This window comes from Trichomycterus rosablanca, chromosome 7 (genome assembly GCF_030014385.1).
Source record: "Trichomycterus rosablanca isolate fTriRos1 chromosome 7, fTriRos1.hap1, whole genome shotgun sequence".
Lineage (NCBI taxonomy): Eukaryota > Metazoa > Chordata > Actinopteri > Siluriformes > Trichomycteridae > Trichomycterus > Trichomycterus rosablanca.
The window spans coordinates 1,840,001-1,851,942 of NC_085994.1; the positions used below are offsets into that span (position 1 = coordinate 1,840,001).

General features: G+C 44.3%; 1 protein-coding gene across 1 annotated transcript in view; it reads left to right on the top strand.

The window, feature by feature from the left end:
- Positions 1-11,622, top strand: part of colgalt2b (collagen beta(1-O)galactosyltransferase 2b) — a 48,232-nt gene extending 36,610 nt beyond the window's left edge. Inside the window, exons 9-12 of the mRNA XM_062998234.1 lie at positions 159-291; positions 3,782-3,909; positions 3,992-4,198; positions 11,048-11,622. Of these exons, the coding sequence (XP_062854304.1) occupies positions 159-291; positions 3,782-3,909; positions 3,992-4,198; positions 11,048-11,321 (742 nt within the window). The 3' untranslated portion in view covers positions 11,322-11,622. The remainder of the gene's footprint in view (positions 1-158; positions 292-3,781; positions 3,910-3,991; positions 4,199-11,047) is intronic.
- Positions 11,623-11,942: the final 320 nt, after the last annotated feature.

Here is an 11,942-nt window from a genome sequence, read left to right on the forward strand (position 1 = left end):
TGTGTGGTGTCTGAGAGTCACATGGGTAGAGATTTCTGTATGCGGCTCTCCCTCATGCTAAGTTCAGTATTAATTTGTGAGGAAACTGGACACGTCTAAATCAAAAAGAAAATGAAAAGTGAATAATGCAACAGAATGTGTTCCTCTGTCACGTTTAGGGCTCTGAACACGTCTCAGCTGCAGGCGCTGGGGATCGAGATGATGCCGGATTATAAAGATCCGTACTCGGGCCGAGTGCTGACGAGAGGAGAGATCGGCTGCTTCCTCAGTCACCACTCAATCTGGACCCAGGTGGAGATACACACACACACACACACACACAGATACACATACGCACACACAGAGATACACACACATACATCTATACACACACACACACACACACACACACAGATACACACACACATCTATACACACACACACAGATACACATACGCACACACAGAGATACACACACACATCTATACACACACACACACACACACACACACACACAGATACACACACACATCTATACACACACACACAGATACACATACGCACACACAGAGATACACACACACATCTATACACACACACACACACACACACACACACAGATACACACACACATCTATACACACACACACACACAGATACACACACACATCTATACACACACACACAGATACACATACGCACACACAGAGATACACACACATACATCTATACACACACACACACACACACACACACACACACAGATACACACACACATCTATACACACACACACAGATACACATACGCACACACAGAGATACACACACATACATCTATACACACACACACACACACACACACACACATCTATACACACACACACACACACACAGATACACACACACACCTATACACACACACACAGATACACATACGCACACACAGAGATACACACACATACATCTATAAACACACACACACACACATACATCTATACACACACACACACAGATACAGACACACACATGTACATACATATATGCACATACACACACAGAGATACACACACATACATCTATAAACACACACACACACACACACACACAGATACACACACATACATCTATACACACACACACACAGATACACATATGCACACACAGAGATACACACACATACATCTATACACACACACACACACACACAGATACACACACATACATCTATACACACACACATAGATACAGACACACACATGTACATACATATATGCACATACACACACAGAGATACACACACATACATCTATACACACACACACACACACACAGACAGATACAGACACACACATATACATACATACAGTGTATCACAAAAGTGAGTACACCCCTCACATTTCTGCAAATATTTCATTATATCTTTTCATGGGACAACACTATAGACATGAAACTTGGATATAACTTAGAGTAGTCAGTGTACAACTTGTATAGCAGTGTAGATTTACTGTCTTCTGAAAATAACTCAACACACAGCCATTAATGTCTAAATAGCTGGCAACATAAGTGAGTACACCCCACAGTGAACATGTCCAAATTGTGCCCAAATGTGTTGTTGTCCCTCCCTGGTGTCATGTGTCAAGGTCCCAGGTGTAAATGGGGAGCAGGGCTGTTAAATTTGGTGTTTTGGGTACAATTCTCTCATACTGGCCACTGGATATTCAACATGGCACCTCATGGCAAAGAACTCTCTGAGGATGTGAGAAATAGAATTGTTGCTCTCCACAAAGATGGCCTGGGCTATAAGAAGATTGCTAACACCCTGAAACTGAGCTACAGCATGGTGGCCAAGGTCATACAGCGGTTTTCCAGGACAGGTTCCACTCGGAACAGGCTTCGCCAGGGTCGACCAAAGAAGTTGAGTCCACGTGTTCGGCGTCATATCCAGAGGTTGGCTTTAAAAAATAGACACATGAGTGCTGCCAGCATTGCTGCAGAGGTTGAAGACGTGGGAGGTCAGCCTGTCAGTGCTCAGACCATACGCCGCACACTGCATCAACTCGGTCTGCATGGTCGTCATCCCAGAAGGAAGCTGACGCACAAGAAAGGCAGCAAACAGTTTGCTGAAGACAAGCAGTCCAAGAACATGGATTACTGGAATGCCCTGTGGTCTGACGAGACCAAGATAAACTTGTTTGGCTCAGATGGTGTCCAGCATGTGTGGCGGCATCCTGGTGAGAAGTACCAAGACAACTGTATCTTGCCTACAGTCAAGCATGGTGGTGGTAGCATCATGGTCTTGGGCTGCATGAGTGTTGCTGGCACTGGGGAGCTGCGGTTCATTGAGGGAAACATGAATTCCAACATGTACTGTGACATTCTGAAACAGAGCATGATCCCCTCCATTCGAAAACTGGGCCTCATGGCAGTTTTCCAACAGGATAACGACCCCAAACACAACCTCCAAGATGACAACTGCCTTGCTGAGGAAGCTGAAGGTAAAGGTGATGGACTAAACCCAATTGAGCACCTGTGGCGCATCCTCAAATGGAAGGTGGAGGAGTTCAAGGTGTCTAACATCCACCAGCTCCGTGATGTCATCATGGAGGAGTGGAAGAGGATTCCAGTAGCAACCTGTGCAGCTCTGGTGAATTCCATGCCCAGGAGGGTTAAGGCAGTGCTGGATAATAATGGTGGTCACACAAAATATTGACACTTTGGGCACAATTTGGACATGTTCACTGTGGGGTGTACTCACTTATGTTGCCAGCCATTTAGACATTAATGGCTGTGTGTTGAGTTATTTTCAGAAGACAGTAAATCTACACTGCTATACAAGTTGTACACTGACTACTCTAAGTTATATCCAAGTTTCATGTCTATAGTGTTGTCCCATGAAAAGATATAATGAAATATTTGCAGAAATGTGAGGGGTGTACTCACTTTTGTGATACACTGTATATGCACATACACACACACAGATACACATACACACACAGAGATACACACACATACATATATGCACACACACAGATACACACATGCACACACACATAAATACACACACATACATCTATACACACACAGATACAGACACACACATATACATACATATATGCACACACACAGATACACACATGCACACACACATAAATACACACACAGATACACACACATTCAGATACACACATGCACACACAGAGATACACACATTATAGATTCACACGTACACACACATAAATATACACACAGATACACACACACATAGATACACACATTAATACACAAACTCACAGAAACGCATAAATACACACACATGTAGATACACACACACACACACACACAATTAGATTTGTAGATGTGACAGCAAAGGAGGTCTAAGTAGTTTTTTAAAACTTTTTGTCAATTTAGTCATAGCCAATTAATCGTTTGATGCTGAGCAGAACTCAGATTTGACCATGAGCTTGATTTTCAGATCCTCAGTCGGCTGCTTCCAGGAGCCCGTGGTTGTTGAGTGTTTGCACAATGTGTTTATATTGACAAATTCTTTATCTGTCTAAAGAGTCAACTGAGACACGACGAGTTAAATACAACTGAGACTTCACAACTTCAAAAGTGTAACCATGCAATAAATTAGTAAAAATAAATAAATGAATAAATTAATTAATAAATAGTTTGATGTGGAGGTTGTGCCAGCAATGCCCAAACAAGTGGACACATGCATAAATAAACAAAGAGACACAACAACAGACAGACAGGCTAATCTTATCTCTCTCTGTGTGTGTGTGTGTGTGTGTGTGTGTAGATGGTGGAGCGGGGTCTGCAGCGGGTCTTGGTTCTGGAAGACGATGTGAGATTCGAACCCAGGTTCAAGCAGAGGTTACAGACTATCATGGAGGACGTAGAAAAGGTTCAGCTGGACTGGGACCTCATGTAAGACCCACACACACACACAGACACACACGCACACACACACACACACTGACCCTCTCTCCGTGTATGTGTGTGTGTGCAGTTACATGGGCCGTAAGCGGATGCAGGTAGCTCAGCCCGAGCTCTCAGTAGAAGGTGTGGATAACCTGGTGGAGGCGGATTATTCCTACTGGACGCTGGCCTACGCCCTCTCTCTCACCGGAGCCAATAAGTTTCTCACGGCTCAGGCCTTCAGCAGGATGCTTCCTGTAGACGAGTTCCTGCCCGTCATGTTCAACAAACATCCCAAGTAAGAGAGAGAAGAGTGAGAGGAAGGGTTCAGGGGTGGATGGATGGATGGATGGGTGAATGGATGTAGGTACAGGTAAAGCAATAACTTGGTGGGTAGATGTGATGGTGTTTGTGCCTTGATCTAAATTAATTAAATAATAAATGCATGAATACTTGGATGGGTGGATGGATGGATGGACGGATGGATGCACAGATGGATAGATTGATTGATTGATGGACGGATGGGTGGATGGTTGGATAAATGAATAAACAAATGAATGAATGTATGGATGGATGGATATAAGTAAAGCAATGCCGTGGTGGGTGGAGGTTATAGTGTTTGTGCATTGATCTAAATTAGATAATGAATAGTTGGATAGAGGCATTGATGGGTGGATGGACATATGGATGGATGGAAGTATGGATGGACGGACGGATGAATGGATGCACGGTCAGATGGATGGGTGGATGAATGGGTGAATGTATGGATAGATATATGGATGACTGAATGGATGGATGTTAGATAAAGGGATAAATGGGTGGATAGATGGATTGATGTATGTATGGACGTAAGGATGGATGTACAGATGGATGGATGTAGGCATAGGTAAAGCAATACCTTGGTGGATGGATGTTATAGTGTTTGTTCCTTGATCAAATTAAATAATGAATACATGAATAGTTGGATAGAGGGATTGATGGATGGATGAATGACTGGGTGGATAGATAGTTAAATAAATGGAAGGATGGATGGATGGAAGTACGGATGGATAGATGGACATGGATAACTGGATGGACATATGGATGGATGGAGATACAGATGGATGGATGGAAGAATAGATGGATGGATGGATGGGCGGATGGATGAATGGATGGATAGATGGTCTTATGGATGACTGGATGGACATATGCATGTATGGATGGATGGAAGTACAGATGGATGGCCGGATGACTGGATGGACATATGGATGAATGTATGGATGGATGGATGTAGGCATAGGTAAAGCAATACCTTGGTGGGTGGAGGTTATAGTGTTTGTGTTTTAATCTAAATTAAATAATGAATACATGTTATAGTTGGATAGAGGGATGGATGGATGGATGGATGGACGGATGCATGGATAGACGTACAGATGGATGAATGGATGGATAGATTAATTGATTGATGGATGGATGTATAGATGGATAAAGCAGTGGATTCAACAGCATGTTTACATTCATACATATGTAAGTACTGAGGTGGGAGCATCATGATATGGGGCTGAATTTCTGCAAAACAGAACTGAAACAAAATCAGGTGGGATTTTAGTCTAAATGTCCAGGAAACAAAACCTGGATGATTTAATAAATACAAATCCAAACATCAAGTCAAAATAACTGGAGACGTTTCTGAAAATGAAGAGGAAGATATTAGAACGTGAATATTATAAAAAATGTACAAAGGAATAGCAAGTATATCAAAGAGGCAATTGTTATACAGTCTGCAGGGAGGAACGGGTCAAAATTTAACCACACTGCTGCAAAAAGCATTTCGTTTCCAGCAGTGTGAGATAATAATGTGATTAATGTGTGATGAACATTATTTATTGTGTACATGTGAGATGTATATTTACACTCCACACACACACACACACACACACACACACACGGTCTCCGGTACACAGTGCTGGATTGTTCGGTAGGAAAACGTTGTCCCTGCTGGGTCGCACAACAGCTCCTTTTTTCTTCCTCTTCCCTCTGCTGGGAGTCTCCAGCGCCACTATTTCTCTCCTCCACCTTCAGCTCCTTGTTCCCCTACAGCTCCGTTTCACCCGTTTGTTCTCTCCTGGATGTTTATTATGGCTTGCTGTGTCTGACGGCGTGGATTTGTTGTTTGTGTGTTTATTATAGTCGTGGCTGCAGGTCTGTACGGTACACACTTCTGTCATCGTATCATAGGGTGGTGCGGACTTCTGCTCATGGGTCCTACGCTGCAGGATTCATTGTGTGGTCTCAAATTGTGCCTGTTCCTTAAACAATAAACGTAAACACTTTAAATCACCGATACCAGTATGAAGGGAATTTAGGATGCTGATGTTTTTTGGGAGGTAGAAGACAAACAGAGAACCTGGATGAAGCCATTGTGGACTCGCTGCCAGGCCAGCCTCAGGAGTGGGGCGGTGTCACTTAGCTTACCGCTGTGCTATCCTGAGCGACATGTACCGTGCACTTTTCCCAGCTTGCGGCTAAGCTTAAAAATTAATCTGACCGAACGTTGACCATTTGCAGAATATTAAAAGCGTATAATTTATTTTACAACATAACATCAAGCAATTAACAAACTTACAGATGTTTAAATGTACATTTACGTGGGTTTTTAGAGTCGTAAATCCTTCATGCACTGCTGTTTTTGGCTGGAAGAGGGGGCACGTGAGTGTTAGTTCGCTCCAGGTGGAAGTCTTTCTATACATCACGGTTTCTCTTTCACAGATTTGCCAGTTTCTCTGTTTGGCAGTGGGAATTATCGGAATTCTGAATGTGGAATCCAGACGTAGCGTGGCGTCCCCTTTTCCAGAGCAGATCCTTGCCCGTGAATCCACGTTATGCGCCGCCTGCGCCAGTCGGTTGCGTCAAGGTGCCGTTCATACACTGTCGTCCATGATGTGTTTAGAGTTTGTATAATAAACTATGTTTATTTACATATAAAAAAAGTAATAATACTTGATCAATCACAACGTAGAATGTGTAGATATGCATAGGCCATGATTGCCAGTAGTCATATTCCAATATTCCAAGGATGCCAGTACAATAGAATGTTTTTAGCAGTGGCGGCTGCTGGTCTTTCAAAGAGGGGAAGCTCATTGTCGGCTTACATCATAAAATTTGTCAATTTATTTACACATAAATTCTGCCCTCTGTTCCTTTTACAAGAAAATGGCCTGAAATGGGTTGCAGCAGTTTGTCTTTCGACTTCACTCGCAAAATCCGCGATGGGACTGAAGCTCCTAGTGATTAAGTGACTAATGAAGTGTATTGCTTTGGCAGTACGAATGTCCCTATTTGTCATGCCAATAAAGCTTCTTTTGAGTTTGAGAAGTGACGGTGTAGCGCTCAAACGAGCTGTCAATCAAAACGGGATTCAGCCTTTCCACTGATCCTCCAATCATCTTGCAGAAGCTCAGCGTCCAAAGTACATCTAATGAACCTTCTGCTCTAAAACAGTTGCCATGGACCATAAAGCTTAGAGAAACACCATAGAGGAGGCTCGAAATCCTACAGCACCCACAGCAGCGTATTGGTTACGTGCCGCCCCCACCCAAATGCTAGCTAGGGACCTCAAATAAGATCAGAACAGGTTTTATGTTCCATTTAAAATAGCTGAAAATGCTGCAGTTGTGTGTTAAATATTTCCACTTTATTATACGAACGAAACATGACGTTTGCCCGAGTGTCCAATCTGAAAAACTACAGACCTGAAGATCTCTGAGGCTGAAAGACACCTTCTCTATTTTTTTCACCCCTCGATTCCTAGAGGAATGTGAAGGGGACCCGCGCGGCTCCTCCTCCTTCCTGAGGCGGAACAGCAATCCCATTGATAGGGCTCCGGAGGTGAGGGGGGTGTGGGGGGTCGTGGGGTAACGTGGGATACATTACTTTACAAATACAATACGGGTTTTATGAGCGTACACGAGACGTAAACGGAGACGGGGACGGCGTGTGTCCGTTCTCTGTATTGTTGGATGTCTGTGGAATCGCATTTATAACCGTTTGCTCAGACAGGAAATGCAAACACATCCAGACTTTGTGGGACCAGCAGGTCCTTCGAGAGTGTGTGAGAATGTGTGTGTGTGGGGCAACATGGGTGCATTTTAAATTAGGAGAAGGAACAGTGACCGTTCTCTCTCTCCATCTGAGCTGTAAAATATTTCATGCATTTGAAATCATCTATGTCCGACCGAGGGCGCATTTGGATGTGAAGCGGCAAAATGGCTTTAGCGCCGGCTGTGCCGTTGTTTTTCATAGTGTGGTGCACTGCATACACTTGCAGAATGCCGCTGTTTAATGTGTGTTCCATAATCAATGTAAAAGTGTGTTTCTCTACACACGTGATCGTCTCTGTGCTGCGTCTCATAAGAACAAACCAGTAAAGTATTTCTGAAAAGATTCAGTGTGCTGTACTTAAGAAATAAAATATAATAAATATATACGTATATACAGTGTATCACAAAAGTGAGTACACCCCTCACATTTCTGCAAATATTTTATTATATCTTTTCATGGGACAACACTATAGACATGAAACTTGGATATAACTTAGAGTAGCCAGTGTACAACTTGTATAGCAGTGTAGATTTACTGTCTTCTGAAAATAACTCAACACACAGCCATTAATGTCTAAATGGCTGGCAACATAAGTGAGTACACCCCACAGTGAACATGTCCAAATTGTGCCCAAAGTGTCAATATTTTGTGTGACCACCATTATTATCCAGCACTGCCTTAACCCTCCTGGGCATGGAATTCACCAGAGCTGCACAGGTTGCTACTGGAATCCTCTTCCACTCCTCCATGATGACATCACGGAGCTGGTGGATGTTAGACACCTTGAACTCCTCCACCTTCCACTTGAGGATGCGCCACAGGTGCTCAATTGGGTTTAGTCCATCACCTTTACATTCAGCTTCCTCAGCAAGGCAGTTGTCATCTTGGAGGTTGTGTTTGGGGTCGTTATCCTGTTGGAAAACTGCCATGAGGCCCAGTTTTCGAAGGGAGGGGATCATGCTCTGTTTCAGAATGTCACAGTACATGTTGGAATTCATGTTTCCCTCAATGAACCGCAGCTCCCCAGTGCCAGTAACACTCATGCAGCCCAAGACCATGATGCTACCACCACCATGCTTGACTGTAGGCAAGATACAGTTGTCTTGGTACTTCTCACCAGGGCGCCGCCACACATGCTGGACACCATCTGAGCCAAACAAGTTTATCTTGGTCTCGTCAGACCACAGGGCATTCCAGTAATCCATGTTCTTGGACTGCTTGTCTTCAGCAAACTGTTTGCGGGCTTTCTTATGCGTCAGTTTCCTTCTGGGATGACGACCATGCAGACCAAGTTGATGCAGTGTGCGGCGTATGGTCTGAGCACTGACAGGCTGACCTCCCACATCTTCAACCTCTGCAGCAATGCTGGCAGCACTCATGTGTCTATTTTTTAAAGCCAACCTCTGGATATGACGCCGAACACGTGGACTCAACTTCTTTGGTCAACCCTGGCGAAGCCTGTTCCGAGTGGAACCTGTCCTGGAAAACCGCTGTATGACCTTGGCCACCATGCTGTAGCTCAGTTTCAGGGTGTTGGCAATCTTCTTATAGCCCAGGCCATCTTTGTGGAGAGCAACAATTCTATTTCTCACATCCTCAGAGAGTTATTTGCCATGAGGTGCCATGTTGAATATCCAGTGGCCAGTATGAGAGAATTGTACCCAAAACACCTAATTTAACAGCCCTGCTCCCCATTTACACCTGGGACCTTGACACATGACACCAGGGAGGGACAACGACACATTTGGGCACAATTTGGACATGTTCACTGTGGGGTGTACTCACTTATGTTGCCAGCTATTTAGACATTAATGGCTGTGTGTTGAGTTATTTTCAGAAGACAGTAAATCTACACTGCTATACAAGCTGTACACTGACTACTCTAAGTTATATCCAAGTTTCATGTCTATAGTGTTGTTCCATGAAAAGATATAATGAAATATTTGCAGAAATGTGAGGGGTGTACTCACTTTTGTGATACACTGTATATATATACTGTATATGTACACTGATCAGCCAACATTAAAACCACCTCCTTGTTTCTACACTCACTGTCCATTTTATCAGCTCCACTTACCATATAGAAGCACTTTGTAGTTCTACAATTACTGACTGTAGTCCATCTGTTTCTCTACATGCTTTGTTAGCTCCTTTCACCCTGTTCTTCAATGGTCAGGACCCCCACAGGACCCCCACAGAGCAGGTATTATTTAGGTGGTGGATGATTCTCAGCACTGCAGTGACACTGACATGGTGGTGGTGTGTTAGTGTGTTTTGTGCCGGTATGAGTGGATCAGACACAGCAGCGCTGCTGGAGTTTTTAAATACCGTGTCCACTCACCGTCCACTCTATTAGACACTCCTACCTAGTTGGTCCACCTTGTAGATGTGAAGTCAGAGACGATCGCTCATCTATTGCTGCTGTTCGAGTCGCTCATCTTCTAGACCTTCATCAGAGGTCACAGGACGCTGCCCACGGGCGCTGTTGGCTAGATGTTTTTGGTTGGTGGACTATTCTCAGTCCAGCAGTGACAGCGAGGTGTTTAAAAACTCCAGCAGCGCTGCTGTGTCTGATCCACTCATACCAGCACAACACACACTAACACACCACCACCATGTCAGTGTCACTGCAGTGCTGAGAATCATCCACCACCTAAATAATACCTGCTCTGTGGGGTCCTGACCATTGAAGAACAGGGTGAAAGGAGCTAACAAAGCATGTAGAGAAACAGATGGACTACAGTCAGTAATTGTAGAACTACAAAGTGCTTCTATATGGTAAGTGGAGCTGATAAAATGGACAGTGAGTGTAGAAACAAGGAGGTGGTTTTAATGTTAAGCTTTATTCTGAACCAGAAGCGTTTTAGACTCTGGGAGAAGCTGATTCTGATTCTCACCGTTTCTCAGAAGCTGGAGCTGTAACACAAGTTTAAAAGTGAAACAGGGAGGAGAATCCAGATAAACACAGATACATGTGGAGCTGTAACCCTGGATCTGACGCTTATTCTCTTTACCTGACCACGCCCTGACTCTTCTCTCTCTCTCTCTCTCTCTCTCTCTATCGCAGCGCTGCCTACATGTCTCACTTCGAGCCGAGGGACCTGCGAGCGTTCTCCGTGGAACCCCTGCTGGTTTACCCCACGCACTACACGGGCGAGCCGGGGTACTTCAGCGACACCGAGACCTCAACCATCTGGGACGACGAGGCCGTCAATACAGACTGGGACCGATCGCACGCCCAGAAAACCGCCCAGCAGGGTCACATCCAGCCCATCGCTCAGAACAGTGTGACGGGGGACACGCCGCCCCCTGCGGCTCGAGCGTCACGAGACGAACTGTGAACAGAACGAAGAAACGAAAAGGAAAAATGGTTATGAAGGTCTTCAGGACTTTAGATTGTCTAGTAAATGTTCCTCCACATGCAAAGATGTTCCTTAACGTCCCCCAAAGATGTTCCTCCACTTCCAAACATGTTCCTTCACGTCCCCCAAAGATGGTTCTCCACCATGCCCAAAGATGTTCGTTCACAACCATAGATGTTCCTTCATGCCCAAAGATGCTCCTCCACTTTCATAGATGTTCCTTAATGCCCAAAGATGATCCTTCACACTCGAAGATGTTCCTCCACGTCTAAAGATGTTCTTCCACACCAAAAATATTCCTCCACACCCAAAGATGTTCTTTCACACTCAAAAATGTTCCTTAACGCCCAAAGATGTTCCTCCACATCTGAAAATGTTCATCCACGTTTAAAGATGTTCCTCCACCTCCAAAGATGTTCCTCCACATCTAAAGATGCTCCTTCATGTCTAAAGATGTTCCTCCACACCCAAAGATTTTCCTCCACTTACTTCAAAGATGTTCCTCCACATCCTGCAAAGATGTTCCTCCTCGTCCCCCAGAGATGTTCCTCCACGTCTAAAGGTGTTCCTCCACTTCCAAAGATGTTCCTCCACGCCCAA